The sequence below is a fragment of the Pholis gunnellus genome (assembly GCF_910591455.1).
Source record: "Pholis gunnellus genome assembly, chromosome: 1".
Taxonomy (NCBI): Eukaryota; Metazoa; Chordata; class Actinopteri; order Perciformes; family Pholidae; genus Pholis; species Pholis gunnellus.
This window is the reverse complement of record NC_136528.1, coordinates 26189454-26207048: the sequence shown is the minus strand read 5'-3', so window position 1 is coordinate 26207048 and position 17595 is coordinate 26189454. Positions and strand designations below refer to the sequence as shown.

At 42.5% G+C, this 17595-nt stretch overlaps 1 protein-coding gene across 1 annotated transcript in view; it reads right to left on the bottom strand.

Annotated features, from left to right (window-relative positions):
* LOC306696173 (protein TANC1-like) overlaps nt 1-17595 on the bottom strand; it is a gene marked incomplete at both ends in the record, with an annotated part of 31288 nt that overhangs the window by 10521 nt on the left and 3172 nt on the right. Inside the window, 9 exons of the mRNA XM_079159722.1 lie at nt 2249-2415; nt 3298-3529; nt 5999-6126; nt 6966-7256; nt 7414-7530; nt 12363-12644; nt 13358-13637; nt 15415-15545; nt 17051-17143. Of these exons, the coding sequence (XP_079015848.1) occupies nt 2249-2415; nt 3298-3529; nt 5999-6126; nt 6966-7256; nt 7414-7530; nt 12363-12644; nt 13358-13637; nt 15415-15545; nt 17051-17143 (1721 nt within the window). The remainder of the gene's footprint in view (nt 1-2248; nt 2416-3297; nt 3530-5998; nt 6127-6965; nt 7257-7413; nt 7531-12362; nt 12645-13357; nt 13638-15414; nt 15546-17050; nt 17144-17595) is intronic.

Genomic DNA, 17595 nt, shown 5'->3' with positions numbered 1-17595 from the left:
GTTGTTGTTATACAAGAGCTCCTGTGAAATGGCTGGTGAAAAAGGGAAAGAGAGAATGATGATCCAATCAGGAATCAGGGATACTGGGAGCTGGGGTTGACCTTAACTTTTTTGTTACTAGCCACTCAGTATTTTACTGGCCACAATTTTGTTGTTGGGGAAATTACATTTGATTTGATTAAAGTTGGCTATAGTGTGCTACCACGGTAAACACCCAAACCAACACTTCAGTCATCAAATATTTCGCTCTGGCAATGTTGTGGAGGATGGGATCATAGCTGCGCTCTTCATCTTTACATTTCGGTAGTTAATGTTTGCTGACTTCAAATGTATCATAAAGAAAATGACCCCAAATGTGTTTTGTGTATTCCCCAACACTAATAAAATTATGTAACCGGCTGGCTGGTTGTCAAGCTCCAGACTCCCAGCAGACTACTAGTAGTATTACCATCCATTCAAGGCGTAATCCGTGCAGCATTTGGAGGCCTGGCTTTGGCATTGGACAGATGCGTCCGCTGTTTGGAGGGATTACCAACCGGATTGAGAAAATACATCAGACTAAAGAGATTGACGATGCCAAAAGCCGCAATGTCTATACCATGGCAGTAAAAGTACAACAATTTACACAGTGAGCTAAGACAAAAGAAGAAGGCATTGAGAATACCTCTGTGATTTGGGTAATGCGAGGTAAGGGGAAACTTAAAGCCTTGGTTCTTCCAAAATAAAAATTCATTTTTCTCACTTTACTTAAATCTAGTGGTATCTAGCTGTCGATATAGTTATATTTGTCCAGATTGTAGGATTTCTGCTTACATCCTATAAAGTGTCTGGTGCTCATTAGGCATAAAGGCTCTGCTTAGTGCTGCACTGGAAAACGGTCTCTTGAAAAATAAGTAAGAGGTTTTTGTCTGTAATTATTTTAAAAGAGTAAAAAGTAAGATTTCTTGAAATACAACGTAATATTTAGGGCTTTACAGATAAAAGGAGAACTTGAAATTAGCAGGGTAACTCGGTTTGAGCTATATTTCACCAGTGTTAGGAAGTGTTATGAGTCATAACAAGAGGTTGTACTCCAGCCATAGTGGTATTTTTTCACGAACAAGATATTTAAGATGCATTGTCTGAGAACAAGTCGCTATACCTCAAAGAAATGTACTTGTTAGGTGATTGTGTCTTATGAGACATTTTACTAGTAATGTGACAAATATACTGTGTTTTCCTCTGGCCTCTTGTTGGAAGAGAGCTATCTCGTTCTCTCTCTGTCTCTCTCTGTTTCAGGATTGCCTCTTGCCTCGCTCATTGCCTGATCACCCACACCTGAATCTAATTCAACAATCCATGGAGCTGTATACCTTCTCCCAGAACCAGTGCTCCTGTCCTCTTGTCCGTTGAGCTGTCTGTCGCTGCTGTTGACTTTAACGGCTGAAACCGTTTTCATTCATAGCACTTTGACACAGCTCTTTTAAACCTTGGGCCTTTGTTGGTCTTGGTGGCTTATTAAGGAAGTCATGAAGGGTTTCTCTGCAGTTTATTTTTGCTTCTCCTGCTTTGTTGCTAGTTAGGGAGATTAGTATTGTCTTTTTGTTTGATTCAGTAGAATAATGGAGTTTTTTAGTTAGTGTGGGTTCTTTTGGTTTATATTTTAGCCTTGGAGACCCTAAAATGAAAAAAGCTAATTTGTTGCCAACAATTTGCCCCAGAGAAATCCCTCGTGCCCCAAAAGACAATGTTTCCCCGTAGACCACAGTTATAAAAGAGCGGTCTGAGAAATGTTTGACAGGAAACCTGAAACTGCAAATCAAAAGGTTTATTAGTATTTGCATTGTTAATTTTTAAAGTGCCAACATATTTTTGGGTTATGAGCTGGGTGAGCAATTTGAATTCAAATGAATGTGTGCCATCTTAGTTCTTATATAAACAAGTACATCTTGGATGGGTCGCCTAACAAATATAGACAACAATTCACACAGTCACATCTACAGCCAGTTTCACGGTCGGCAATTAACCTCACCTGTTTATTTTGGTTTAGTTTTTATTTTAAACCAGGGCACCTAAAGGAAAGCAGGCATGAGGAAAACTATGCTGTTGAATTGTTTATTTCAATGATGTCAGAACCACACACACCACTCCAGCAACCTCCATCAAATTGGGGTGGAGACTGTGTGGAGTAAGAAAATATGTTCATTGTAATTTGGGTGGCCCAACCCTTTGAGACAGGTGTTGTAATCATATTCAGAATCTCACTCACCACCAGGCCCGTCCTGACTGTGACCACCAACTTCAGCCAGAGAGGAAATTTGGAGATTATTTTGGTAATGAAAGTGGCGATGGTGTCCCCATAGTCTGGTTTATGGAATTCTGCCTCATTAAGACTGTCAACCAATATGATGTAGTCTTCTTCAGGTAGCCTGCGTTCTGAATAAAACAAAAGATAAAGAAAAAAAAGAGGTTGAAGCACATTAAAAGACCAGATATATTAAATTAGCCTTAGAGCCAAGGAGCACATAATGAGTAAACAATGACAGATGGTTTGATAGTTGTATCCGATTCCTTTCATGACTACAAATGTTTTCCAGCACAGGATATGTTGAGAAAAGCATCAACTGCTGATATTGAGTACATTCTGCTAAAAGGGGCCAGAGGCCATTGTTATTTATCAGCTTGAAACAGGACATATCCATCATGTTTCGCATAACAAAAACTGTCAATGCATCCCTGTGAGGCTGCGACGACTCATACACTCAGGCACAAGGGCTCTCCATTTTTTTCTAACCTGCTTAATAATGATGGAGTAGACAAAACACTCCTCTCCTCAGACTGTGGAGGGCCCGGCCGTAATAACACATCAATCTAGCTGACTGACTATATCATGAGAAACTGAGGTGACTAATATGGCCGTAACAATCACCGCCTTTCCCGAGTATTTTGTGACCTTGAAATACGGTGGGATGCTGATGACTCACCGGGGCAAAAATAACACTCATCATTTCCCTATGTAAATGACCTAACGTCTGTTTCACACTCAACGCTGTTTCAAATCATTGACCTTAACGAGGGAAAATAATCCATGGGCCAATCATGGAGTCATTAATAGGCAATTTCACACAGGAGACGGCAGTAGGCTCCTTAATTGCATGGTGAAGGGAGCAGACAGTTTTCCACCTTAAAACAGATACTATTATGAAATTTTAAATATCACATTTGTCTTAATGTGTGTGTGTGTGTGTGTGTGTGTGTGTGTGTGTGTGTGTGTGTGTGTGTGTGTGTAGGTGTGTGTGTGTGTGTAGACTTCATTACCCTTGCGCAGGCTGGCTATGGGCTCCAGGATACCCTTTCGGAAGGCAGCGATGGGGTCTTGAACGCAGGATCGCAGGCTGAGTGTGTTTTGTAGCTGAGGCTCTTGTACCAGCAGCTCCCTGTACGGGGCGAGCTGTGGCGCTCTGGCCAACAGGGCGGCAACACTGTGCACAAACTCTGGCACCAGGCAGGTGTAGGTATTGTCAGCCTGACAGAAATGGTAGGCTACCACCTGACAGAAAAACGAGGCAGGTAAAACACAAAAAACGCAAAGTTGCTATCTTTATCTGTTTATTTTACAGCTGTATTTGGGTCAAAATAAAAGCTGCGCAACCATTAATGGTCCTGGTGGAAATAGATCAGGAGGTTTTAACAGTGGGAAAATTAAATCAGAATTACATTTGGCCATATTGCATGATTTTGGTGCATCTAATGGGAGGAGTGCCACATGAATATGAAGTTGGTCTGAAGTGTCTATGAAATCAAATGGGAAAACAATTCTGAAAAGCTCTCTTGAGCTTCAGTCTTCACAGTTTTCGTCTACTGCTAAGTCACACACTGTGCCATGCATTTTCCCCTTGAGGGGAATTTGTGATCAGGTGATACTGGGCTATATGAATAAAATTGACTCGACAAGCTGCGATATTGTACTATGTGGCTTGTCTGAATATTGAATTTAAAACCATTTACACCTCTGTGCTTTTAGTCTACAGCATATTTGTTTACTGGCAGCTTTATTTGTTTTGGCAAATCTGAATCATCTGAAGTCTTGCTGCTTTGGCTACAGCAGTACTGTTTGCATAATACAAACAGCACCTGAATTAGTTGAAAAGTCTGAATGTGATGAATATGAAGGGGGGGGGCAGATATTACTGCACAAATTCAGATGCTGTTGGATCTGTTCAGAGTGTATTTTCTGTTCATAGCCCAAGAATAAAAGGAGAAAAACAATCTCTAAGATTATATCACAGAATATAAAAACCATCAAGGCTACCATAAAATAACATCCGGAAATAAGCACAGAAATCCTATTTGCAGTAATCATAGAGGTAGCGGAGTCATAACATATGGTCTCATGAAACTCGACTATGAAAGCTTCATTTAATATTACTGCAGAGTATCTATTTAACTCATTCAGTGAAGAGTTGGCCTATTCCAGCGACAAACTGCAGGGTAAACAAGAGTCTGAGACATGAAAAAAATTAATTTTGCAATAAAAGGAGCCAAACTGAACAAAAGCATAAAACACAAAAACATTGAGATAAACGGCAACTGTTTGGCTTGGAGATTATCGGTAAACTGTATGTACATTTTTTGCCGAAAAACACATCAATAGTATTCGCTCATAGGGCTTAGATAGGTCCCAGCCTTGACCGTGAGCGAACACCCTCACCATCATAAGTAGTCTGATTAGTTCCCATGGAAACTCTTATTGAGGCCAAGTTAGTAAATTTGGCAGCTTCCATGTCATCTATGTGATGCAATCAGCAGCATGCACTACACGTGTCATACAAGAGAGGAGAAATTGATGACATTCAAATGTTGTGTCACAAATGTGCCGCCCCGTAGCTCTTTAAAACAGTAGCAATGCTGATGTGTGTTAATCTCTTTGAATTGATCCCTCTTCAGTGTTTTGCGAAGACTTTTAACGGTCATAGCTCCCTACAGTACAGTCCTGTTTATGATGCTGTATTATATTAATGTGCTTTCAAATCTGGTGAGAGAAGTGTAGGAAAAAGTATCCATAGCTACCCAGGCAGCTGACGAGAAGCTAAATCTCGGGGCATTTCTATAATGTCAATATAATTTCTACCTTTTGTATGTTTCACTGCAGGTGTATCAACAATTTACTCAGAAACAGCATAAATAACAAGAACCTAGTGGAAGTGCCTTGTGTGGACATGTGTGAGTGTATCTCTGTGAGGACTAATTTGAGATTTCTTTAACTATATTTTATTTCATTTTTGGAAAGAGGGGACACTTTGGTCAGCACAATAGGCTACTTCTTTGGTTTTGAGCTTAACATTAGAATTGTGTTTAAGTCCAGTTAAGAATCAGGGATGGGGTCAGGCCTGTAGTTCTGATGGTTAAAAGAACGGTTTGTCATTCATACTTTGGTCTTCTTGTCGAGAGTTAGATGAGAAGATCGATACCACTCACGTATCTGTTCATTAAATGTGAAGCTACTGCTAGCACCTGGTTAGCTTAGCATAAATACCGCAAACGGGGAAACAGCTAGCCTGGCTCTGTCCAAAGGTAACAATCTACCACCACCTCTTAAGCTCACTAATGGCCCACTAACATGATCTTTTGTTTATAATTTATTCAAAAACCTGTGAGCATTAACTTCCTTGAGTCTTCGCTGGTTGCCTAGCAACTGCTCCGGCACATAACATAAAATAATGGAATATAGTTTTTAGACCTTGGTTTCTGTATACGGTTTAAAAAATCAAGATATAACCAGTGAACTACAGAGGTGCTGGTTGGCAGATTTTGAGAGAGCCAGATGTTTCCCCCTGTTACCGGTCCTTAAGCTAAGCTAAGCTTCAGCTTCATGTTTAGCATAAGGACATGAGAGTATTGATCCTCACATTTTACTCTCTGCAAGAAACCAAATGAACGCTTTAAGGTTAGAGCTGTAAAATTAGGGTCCTCACATGTATATATAAACAAATGTGTGTGTGTGTGTGTTTTGAGATACCTTGGCAGCTAGGCATCTGACAGCCTCCTTCCTCTGTGCTGTACCATCGCTTGTTCCTGCAGCAGCACTCTGGTTGGGCTGGGAGTCAGCAGGCTGTTTGGAAGCTGCTTTTCCCTGCTTATCCCCACCTGACCAGAGCGCAGGGCAACAACAACAAACGCAAAGCTGCCATTTATACTCGTTAGATGAAGTCTCGGGTGTAAGCACAGGAACGCCAGGAGTGAAGTAGAGAGACAATTAAAATGCTGCAATTAATTAGTGCATCTGTAAGCAAGACTAGCAACTGTGGCTGCATACCACATGTTCATTTCCTTCTGTTAAATCGAATTCAAAATGACAACATAAAGTACAGATATCAGTGAATAATGCAATGATGCTGAAAAAGGAATAGCACCGTATTCTTTTCAAACATTATTTTAGTTTTGCCTCCTCAGTACTAGTTTGCTCTCAGTCTGTCATTTTAAAAATACTTCTTAATTACTTATTTACTACAGGAAAAGGCCGAAAGAAGATGATATAGAAAGAAGTATGTATTCGTGGCTGATTTTCTTTCATACCTCCATAGGTGTCTCGTTTTATGCTAAAACCGAAATTACCAGCATGTCACAGCATACAACATGCATCTATTGTGCAGTGTGCAAAACCTGGTTCAAGTAAAGTCAAGTCAAACGTTACTGTGGTTTGAGTTTTTTCATGATAACAAAAGAAACAACAATCTCAGTCTCCTTACACAACTGCAATCAGCAGAGAAACCTCAGGGGAGAATTTGAAAGAAGAGTGCGTGACCCAGTTACCAACTCCCTTCTGAAAAGTGATATTTAACCTAAAATCTTACAGGAATCTGGAACACCCTGGAGAATGTATGAATTCAAATTCCAGCGTTCTTAATGTGTTCTTCTTACATTAATGCTGTGCGACTCACACAAAAAAAAAATTACGCCGCTCCGAATAAAGACAAGAGTCTTACATTTAGGGGAGGAGCTGGGGCTGTGAGGGATGCTGGGACCTCCCTGTGGCGTGCGCATGCCTTGACAGCTGAGTGTCAGCAGCCGCCAGATGATAGCAGTCTTGCCGGATCCTGCGTTACCCACAATCACAGCACCGCGGCCCTCGCAGCTGCTTGTTTTTCGAAGGACCTCCTCCAGACGCGTGAAGAGCCAATCCCGGCCGACAAAAGGTGTCTCTGCGGTGATGCCGGGAACTTCAAACAGCAGAGGTTTAAGCATGATGTCAGCTTGCTTGAATGGCACCAATCTCCCTGGACGGAGTGAGAGGGAAGATTCAAAGCTATTAAAGAATGGGTCATTTAGGCAGTGACATTGGGGAAGTGCATGCTCCACACAGGTTTGCAGATGTTTCTGCACCAAGCTATATTTACACACTGATTTCGCCCTGAGGCGAAGCCCCAAAAATACCTTTGGAGTCATCACTTGTGCGTCCAGCGGTGTTGTGTTTGCGGACGGAGCTCCTGTGTCCAGCAGCCCTTTGGTTGTCCAGATAACTCAAATCCTCCAATCGAGTGGAGCTGGTTGCTGGAGAGAGCGGGTGGGGAACGGACTGAGAGTGTGAGAGAGATGCAGGAAATGCGCAAAGATACACATGCATACCACACAAGTGTCAAAGTCATTGTTCGATTCAATTATTGTATCCATGGAGACGTGAGACATAAACAGTTGTTGCTCTCACTGCTCAGTGACCTTGAGAGGAGAAGAGAGAGGAAAAGAAAAGAAAACGAATCATCTCACGTTCTGTAATCTCAAGCTTACGTGAGTCTGAAACGACCAAATGTTTCATTCTGTCTCACACGTCAGGACACAGATTTCTGTGGTGATCACTGGAAACACATCGCCAGCTGAAATGCCGGCTGTCAATCGCAGGATTTCACGCATTCTTCTATTGACCAAATAAGACACAAAAAGTCTACAAGATAAATAGAAATCAAGAAAATGTCGTACAAAAGGGCAAGAACCAAATCCTCTCCCACATTCCCCTATCCACCCGCCTACTCGCGCTACAGTTTACAGGTCAGCCAGGCTTACTTTCTGCAGTTCTCAAGACATTTAGCAGAGGTTTCAGTCCAAGCTGTTTTGATATAGGCTTATCCTTATTTATAGGATAGCAGCTGGTTATTCAATTGTGTGACCTGCCAAAAATGATAATCTATTTCTCTTATCACAGCATATCATTGTGCAACAAAACACAGAATGACAAAATATAGGAAGCCCTGTACATTGAAACAACACTCCTGTAATAAATATGATGCATTACAAACGAGGTGTTGATTCTTGAACCAGTCATTTCTGGTGGCTTTGTATTTGATTACACTCAATTTTTTCTCATGTATTGTGAACAAACTTTTTTTTGACCAACTATTACAAAGATATTTCTACATATTACAAAACTAGACAATTTACCACATAAGTCAAGTATAGTAGTCTCAACAAAACTGTACATTTGAATTAAGGCTGACATTTTTTCAGTGGCTATTTAATAGCATTTTGTTACATCATCTTTCTTTTTGTTTTTTGTTGTGGTTTTGGCAGGTTTTGCCTTTATTTAATTGTTGCCAGGATTTACCTAGGAGACGGTGCAAAAATGGAAATAGAATGCAACAAAAATGGGTATGATTTAAACTCAAGAGACTAACTAATGCACTATGATATATACTATCTCACTATATGAGAATGTTAATTAAGTTACAATTTTTCTTTTCCTAAATGTAGTTTAAGCATCGTCAGATTGAGTCTCCTACAGTAACATTTCAGTCTTGATCAACTGCTCATCTCTCTTTGGAGCAGTGGATAAGTAAAAAGGTAAAGAACCTCTGTTCTAGTCTCGGTTTAGACTATTCCTAGTTCCTCTGTTGATGAAGGGGAATACAATCCATATACAATAAATGAGTCTGACTGAAAAACTATTGTTATTTCAAGAGTTTGTTTTCAATGGCCAGTCACAAACCGGTCTAATTCATTCATTCATCATTGTAATATTGAAATAAAATCCTCTGTAAAATCGGAAAATCTGGCATTACCTCTGCCTCTAATCCCCTAAGCGTTGCATTCATCTATGAAATTCTGTAGATAGACCAATGAAGCAGGAAAGTGCAGTCCCTGGACAGATGATGACCTCACATTTACTATAATCATGTACTGTACATGTTAAATGCAGTCGTTGATAATCTCAGAGCATCTGAGGGAGCTGCAGCACATCGCTGAGCTGTTATGAGCTTAAAGCTTTAAAACAGCAATTACGGTCTCGGACAGAAGATGCTGGCCAGCAACGTACTTTAAGCATCCTTCGTCATGACAAATCACCAAACACTCAGACGTGAGCCACACAACATGAAATCTGTTTATGCTCTCTCGACTGACATTTCATGTTCACTATATAGTGTAATACTGGACAGTTTCCCTCTTTTCTAAATTTAGAACAGGAAGAAAGACACGCTGAACTGTGGTACATACAGTTCCAACACTTTGGCCAATCAGATCCTATTCTAATGCAAGTAGCATCCCAACGTGTGTCCATCAGTCTGCAGCAGCAGGGTGAGAAAGTGGTGTTAAGCTACTGATTATAATTTGCAGGGCTTTTAAGAGCACACGGGACCTGCTCTGTGGGGTATTCCTGGACAACGAGGGGCTCCATGATGCAAGACAAATCAATTACAGCGTGAACACCACAATTATGCTGATAGAAAAAAAGATCGGGGTCAAGCAAGTAATAAACCCTGGCACACTGAAAACATGAAATCCCTTTCAACAGGTAGAAAAGGCCTTTTAGTACAGGGGACATGGAAGAAATGACCCTTATTGTCAAGCAAGAGCTGTAGTGGAGAATCGAAAGAACATCCACAGTGAGAGGATGAAGAGCAGTCTTCAGCAAAACAGTGTGAAGGAGTTGTAGAGTGGGATGAGAGAGATCGTCGGCTAAAGAGAGCCAGGCCAACTGTCAGAGTGGACCAAGGATGCGCTCATCCCTCCACCCTTGACAATCCAGCCTGATGGGACCCTGTCCACCACACTCACTGCCTGACCTGCCTTTATGTCCGTAACTGATGAGTGTGGTTGATTACCCTCCAACCCCTGTTGATCATTCAACACTTTAAAGGTCATCTCCGCAGCCCCGGCCAAAGCTCCCAGCATGCCTGGTAGCACTGATCCCTCATGAGCAACCCAGCACGCACTGCTTCTACACAACCTTTTCAAACTTAATGGAATTGTGAGACATTTTGGGAAATGCACATATTCTCTTTCTGATGGAGAGTTAGACGAAAAGATCAATATTACTCTAATGTCTGTCCGCTATAAGGCTTCAACTAACACCCGATAAGCTAAGCTTAGCTTAGCACAAAGGCTGGAACCGGGGAACTAGCTAGACTGGCTCTGTCCAATGGTAACAAAATCCACCTACCAGCACCTCTAAAGCTCCATGATGAACGTGTAATATCTTGTTTGTTTAATACGTACACAAAACAAAGTGCAAAAACAAAAATTCATCATTTTCCGGGTGGTTATATCCCACACCATTTCTCGGCTGGGACTAGCAAAAAACAGTGTATTGCCATTTTGTACGGGTTAAACAAATTCTGTTACCCTTGGATAGAGTCAGGCTAGCGTTCCCCTCTGTTTTCAGGCGAATATGCGTACTGTAGTCCCCAAAGTAATCCTTTAACTTGAATTTGCAGATGGGTGTGCTGCATTGTCCCATTATTGAAAACAGGATCCACCAGTGCCCTTATAGGCCAGTGGCCCTGACCCGTCACATTATAACGATCTTTAAGACACTCGCTAATTTCAATACCATGCAGGCAAACACTGGACTACACTACACATCATGTCTGCAGTTGATGCGCCTTCAGCCTCTGACTGGTTCTCAAAGAAAACTACAAGAGAGCTTTTTACCACTCTATCTGCCGACAGCCATCTACTGCACAACGCTTCTTGCCAAAAAGGTCCCAGTCTCAGCCCACTGGGGTGCTGATGAAGCAGGTAACTTCTATTCTATACTCTGAAAACTGTCTTGGACTACCTTTCATATTCCTGTGCTTGCAACAATCCTCATTTATCTCAGGAAACTTTGAGAGCATGAGCCACTTTCATCCATTCCATTAATTCTGATTATGAGGCTGTTAATGAGAACAAACAGTGAGGAACTAAAGGTGATGGAACCACCATTTATTTTAGACTTTAAATTATGCATTGAATAATTGGAAAATTAAACCTAATCATTTGCAATTTAAAAATATATCTTGATGTTCTGCTGCTGTTAATGTTGCTACAATTGCATTATGCAAAATACGTCATACATTTTCAAAGACAGCCATACAATTTAAAGTACTGGATAATATGTTTATAAAACCTCCATTCATTAATTATCTGTCGCCTGTTTCTCTTTGTTGTAGCAGGATAATTTTGCTGCTATAACAAATACATTTTTCATGCAGGAAAAATAAAAATGTTAATACTTGTCTCTTAATGGATATCATAATTTATATACCGCTCCTCTATCAAATGTTTCTTGAATGTGGAATAAAATCTTGGCGGCTACAGTGCTCTGTAGCTAGCTTCATCTTTATTCTGAATTTCATCAAGGGTGCCTAAATGAAAGCACCAGCTGACAGACGAAACTGGCAGGCGTTACTGTGAATCCACTCCTTAGGGAATGTCTTCTTTTGCTCCCACCACAAATGAACTGACATCTAAGGGAAGAGAAAGAGCCTTGTGCACTAGCAAAGATCGTGACTGTAGAGGGAGGGGGATATTTTTATGACAACTGGAGGCCTCCCAGGACATTTAACTGGTCCCGCTCACTGTGAGCATCCCGCCTCGGTGGTAAGTAGAGCACCGACTCACAGTGCAATGAAGTTTAGCTCTGCATCGCAGAGATCTTGCAAATTAGACTTTCTCTCTCAAACATCAATTCAATCAATCTGCCATTCAGTCAATATTTATCAGTCCATTAATTAATCACCCGGGTCACAGCTGTCTCATTCATACTCTCATTAACCTACTTTATCTACAAAACAATTCAGGCTTTATCGACTCACTCACTCTCTCCGTACAAAAATAGAAATATAAAAACCACACATAGAACATGTAGTTTCACAGGGGTTTTTGTGTGGGACTATTTTTTGGCTCGGAGCGGTGACTTCCTGGAGTCTCCTCCCCGCTGGTTGACTGGCAACCTTAAGGTTACGGCAAGTCAAGAGGAAATATAATGGGTTAATTAGCGAGATATAGAGGATTTTTCCCCCCTTTGGACAGAGCCAGGCTCGCTGTTTCCCTTCAGTCTTCACGCTAAACTAAGCCAACAGGCAGAAAAATCTTCATTCAACAGGTGACCACATAAGAAAAAGTAAACGTACCTGCCACTGAATTCGGACGGGGCATCACAAGGGAGGAAGTGATGTGTATGTGGTGCTGTGGGAGGGGTCTTTTCGGTGCTGGTGGAGTCCTGGGCTCCATGATGTCAGTTATAGGTAAGGCCTCATCTGGTTGGGTGGTCAGAGTGTCCCTGGTTGGTCCGGGTTGGCGGTCCTCGCCTGCATAGCCCATTACACCAGCACCGCCCCCCGGGCCTTCATCCTTAGTCAGAACCTCACTGGAGGCGCTGCGCTCCTCATTCTCAGAAGAGCTAGTGATGGTTGCTGAGCCGCAAGAAAATATAGGTTAGGCTAAGTAAGGCAGCGAAAAGAAAACAAAATCCCACTTCTGAAGACAAACATGCAATTGCTTACTTGGATTTTGGTCTCAGTATAAATGTACTAAAAACCCAAAATTAAGCATTTCCTTCCACTTCAACGAATCACATTCACTCAATCAACAATAAAATACAACAAACTACTGTATCAGCTTTACACTCAGAATTCACCAACCAACGAGTTTTATTGTACTTGATGCACCTTCTGCACTTTTGTATTTCACTATAAATACAAACTCTATTTAGGGAGAAAAAAAGTGTCCTATTTTAAGAGAATCAGACCCATAAGCAACAAAGACAGCAGTGTCCCAGATTTGACAGGAGGGAGCTGAAACCTTGAGGCGACACGGAGAAGCTATCTGTGGGGTAGGGGTACACATTTGACATGGACTTAAAAGTTAGTGATGTTGCGTCTAACTTCCTATCACCATTTAGTAAGGTGTGGGACTTTGGATAAGGTAATCGGTTCCACATTGAGTTAAATAGGCCAGTTTGAGCACACTCTCTTTTTAACATCCAGTACTTTAAATTGTATGGCTGTCGGTATTGGACATGCTCCACGTCGCCTACAAAACAAATCTGAACTCACACATTGTGGATCGACACCATTTGAAAACCTGGCCAGGATTTCCAACAGATACACAGCAGCAACTCCCTCACCTATGATTCCACTGTCCTTGCTCCCCAGGGTGGAGGTGGGGCTTTGAGAAGGAGGCCCAGGGCTGATGGGTCCAGGAGCCGGACAAGGGGCAGAGCTGGGTACCGTGTCGAAGAGGGTTCCACTGGGGCTGGTGCTGGAGCTGCAGTGGGGTGAAGTTAAGGGCAACGGCTGGCCTCCAACACTGGTGCTCAGGGTGGAGGAGGGGCTCTCTGAACAGGGGGAGGCAGTGCTGCAGGTGAGAGTGGAGCTGGGACTCCCCCCCTGGGCAGAGGTATCACACTGGAGAGAAACGAAGAGCAGAAATATATTGATGCAAGGACTTGAATTTAGGATGTGTAGAGAATCACAGTGAAAGACTTAACCCGATCGACTCGGTGAGAAAGAAAAAACACTATCTAATCATAAAAGGGAAGTAAATCAGCAGCGTCAGTTGGCAGCGTTTTTTAACAGTACTCCACTCTGCATGACAGTGTTTCCATTCATGCACTGTTTTGTGTGACCGAGTATGTTTGTGTGTGCACGCAGATGGGGACTGAAAGGATAATTCCAGTTATTTCCATCCTGGCTGTCATTTTCCCAGTTTTTCATGCCGAGCGCTGGCTGCATTCAAGACTAACTCACTCGCTGTAGACATTTATAATTTACTGTCTAAGTCATTGTACACACATTCTGCTGCTCCACACGGGACTGATTTCACAAAGACGAAGTGAAATGTGAACATTTCTCACAGGTGACAGGATGTATTTTCAATAGGGAAAATCCAATGAACACAGCATCAGACTGCCTGGATAGAATAATACCACAATACATGCAAGTTTTAGGAAATGGGAAATGACATTGGATGAAGGTAGCATTACAGTGTGTTACTGTGTTAAAGGGATGTGCTTTTAGCTGGGGTTTTTTGTTAGCTGCGTATTTTTTGAATCGATAGCTGGACTCACTGCGTGGATAGCTTTACAGTGAAGCAACAAACTAAAATCATAGTGGAGAAAAACAACAACAATAAGAACCAGGTTTAAAAAAAAAGAGAAATGATCCATCTCTACAGTATCATATATTGATAAAGAGCCTTCTCCACTTTTCAAGAGTTAGAGAATAAATACATTACATATACATCTTAACAACATATTGTAACCTACCCTGCAATAAATCATGTTCCATTGTGTATTTTCTTTTCCATTGTGTTTTTCTCAGAGGAAGAAAACCCATCTTTTGCACACATGTGTAACATATATTTGAATGTACAGTATTTACCATTGTCTCTTAAAGAGGCATTTTTCACTGGTCTTTAAAAATATTTTAAATAACTGCTGACATTGATTAATGTATGTGACCTTTTCCCAGCGGTAAATGAGCCAAGTAAAACGTTCAGAAGAGTTAGAAAATCGTCTCACAGACTCTTAAGACATGTTTTCTATGTTGTTGTTTTTTAAATAATCCTTATCATTGTAGTTTGATCACATGCATTTCAGGTCTACTCATTACCGATGCTACATTTCTGCAACACAGAGACCGTAGGGAGACAAGGCAGCAAAGTTGAAACGGCTCACTGTTATTCCCTTTATACCACAGACTCATCTATCTTAGCCAGGACAACCCACATTCCTCATATGAGCCTCGCTATCTCTGTGAAACTGAATGAATCTGGAGCTCAGGTGGTGGAATGAGGCTGAGAAAATGGGCCACGGCTGAGCGATGCAAAGGCATAGAGATGGAGAGGCATGAGCACATGCAATAACACACACACATACAGAGGGGTTAAAGTGATAGGGCTCTGAGCCCTGTGGAAGCATAGCAACACAAATAATAACGTTCCAAAAATACATATCGATCCATTTTTCAAATGGTCAAATCACGCATAGTATTTAACGCAATGTTTCGTTGCACTCAGCTCAATTTAAAATAACAATCAACTAATCATTTGTAATGTTTAAAAAGAAACTAAGATCCTGATGACAATGTGCGGGCAGAAAAAAAAAAAGCAGGTTGTTTCATAAACCATCCGTCGCCTTTTTCTATGACAGCAAGGGGCCAGTGAATCGATAAGCTGCCCTACCTTCTTTTCCCTCCTGTCCTCCATTGGAGAGCTAGCAGTGCCAGGCGTTGCTTCTCCCAATAAGAAGCATAGTCTGGTCATCAGTTCCTGGGTAGAAAGGGAGGAGCCCAGCTGAGGCTCCACGTGGAGGTCTGGAAAAAGTACACATTCAGGACACACGGATTAACAAGCAGAATGAAACACGGCAGGCCAGATGAGAGCAGTCATCCAGCCGACGCTCTCGTTTCAGCTCAGTTCGCTCGTGAGGTTCCCGCCCCGCAGCATCAGTGAACTGCGAGAGATGTCTGCATCCACACAGGTCAGCACAGCCCCAGCTGCCCTGATTATGAATGCAAAGACTGTGGCTTTCCAGTCACCCCGGTTGAGGCAGCAGCGAGGGGTTGTGTGAGGTTGTGAGTTTGCCCGTGCACACGCCTGCCAGGTGCTCTCGGTTTAAGAGACGGGTTGCGAATTTCAATGAGAGCAGAGCAGAAACAAGGAGTGCCTTGGCTCTGCCTTCCCTGTGGCTCCAGGAGAGATCGGGCTGACACCGGCCATGTGCTGCATTCATTTATCACTGTTTAAGGCTCCCCCGATGCTTTGACCTCCAACCCCAGCTCCTCTCAGGTCCGCGCTCACCTCTGCAGAGCAAGGCTTTGACAGTTTGCGCATCTCTGTGCTTCGCACAGCTGAGCAACACAGCCCTCCGTTCTCACGCCTCACCTATGTGCCGTTATCAGCTGAGTAACATGCATATTGAGTAGGCATGTAAACAGGATGACAAGACATCACGGATTACAGGAACAGCTCACTCCTCCTCACAAAAATCTTTGCGTTCTGACATTCAATTCGCACTCCCTCCACGGATTCTTTCTCATCCTGCCTTGCTGGCTCACTCTCTGCTTTTAAAAGCCACTGCATCACATCGCATTCGACATTCAAAGTGTGTTCAAACGAGAGCTGTAGCCATCAGATCAAGGTCAATTTTGAGAGGCAGCCTGGTCAGTTTTGTTCCATAAAGAGCCCGCGTTCCAGCCTCTGTCGATACTCTTTTCACTTCACAGCTTGAAAAGCTGCTGAAGACTTGTAGGAAGGCTGGATGGGTATTTCAGAGAGGGGGAGGAGAGTAAACTTTGCATTCAGTCAGCAGTGCACAGAGAAACAATCTGGAGTAAGATGAAGACACACTGAATGTCCAGTACTATTCATCAAACCACCCAGCAGTTGCCATTGGAAACGGGAAGCTGAGAGGTGCCTGGCAACCGGGATAGAAGATGCCTCCTAAAATCAGTTTAGCCTAAGGATAACCCTCCGGTCAAATACATAAAGAAACCTGGCTGAGATGTGTTATTGCTTTAATCTAACTTCGCAAGCAGCATGCAGAAAGTCAGGTCAGGGACTCGGGAGAAACTGTGTTAAAACAAATCCACTCTCAATTAAACACATGAATATACAAAATACATCAAACCATCACTGTCCCTAAATTCATCTGAAATGGAAAACTTAATGCAAAGCCTTTTGGATGTCACACTCACTCCCTCTTGTATCTCGTCATTCACTCACCTCCGCCCCATTATTTGTCATTCAGCTTCACTGATCAATACCTGGAAAAACAGAAAATGACGCGAAACACACTCCCACACACTGCTGTTCTCACCTCTGCGGTCTGTCCTGCCACGGCACGAGGCAAAGACGAGAGGTTCTCTCGCGTTGGGAAAGCCAACCACATCCTCCAGCTCCCTTACTCGTCCTTCAGCCACAGCAAAGAGGGAGACGGGAGAGGGAGGCAGAGCAGGCAGGGTGGGAGAGAGGGAGGGATTGAGGGTGGAGATAAGGAGGGATATGAAAGAAAGTGAGAGAGAGAGAGAGAGAGAGAGAGAGAGAGAGAGAGAGATTAAGACACCCCAGATGAGATCTGTGGTGCAGAATTTGAATTGTGTCCCAGGAGGATAAAGCAGTATGCACAGTGTGCCAGCAATGCATGCAAACAGTACAATGTTCACTGTACCGTGGGCGTTTATCTATAATATATTAACACTGCTAATGTGTGTGTGTGTGTGTGTGGCAGGGACAGCGGTGCACTCATATTGATGTGTGTGGGTGTGTCTCAATTTATGCAACAACATCTGAGGGGTTCTTGGTGAGCGCAGATTCTTTAGGACTGGAGATCATTCATGAGGATGAGATGTTTGGGAACACTGA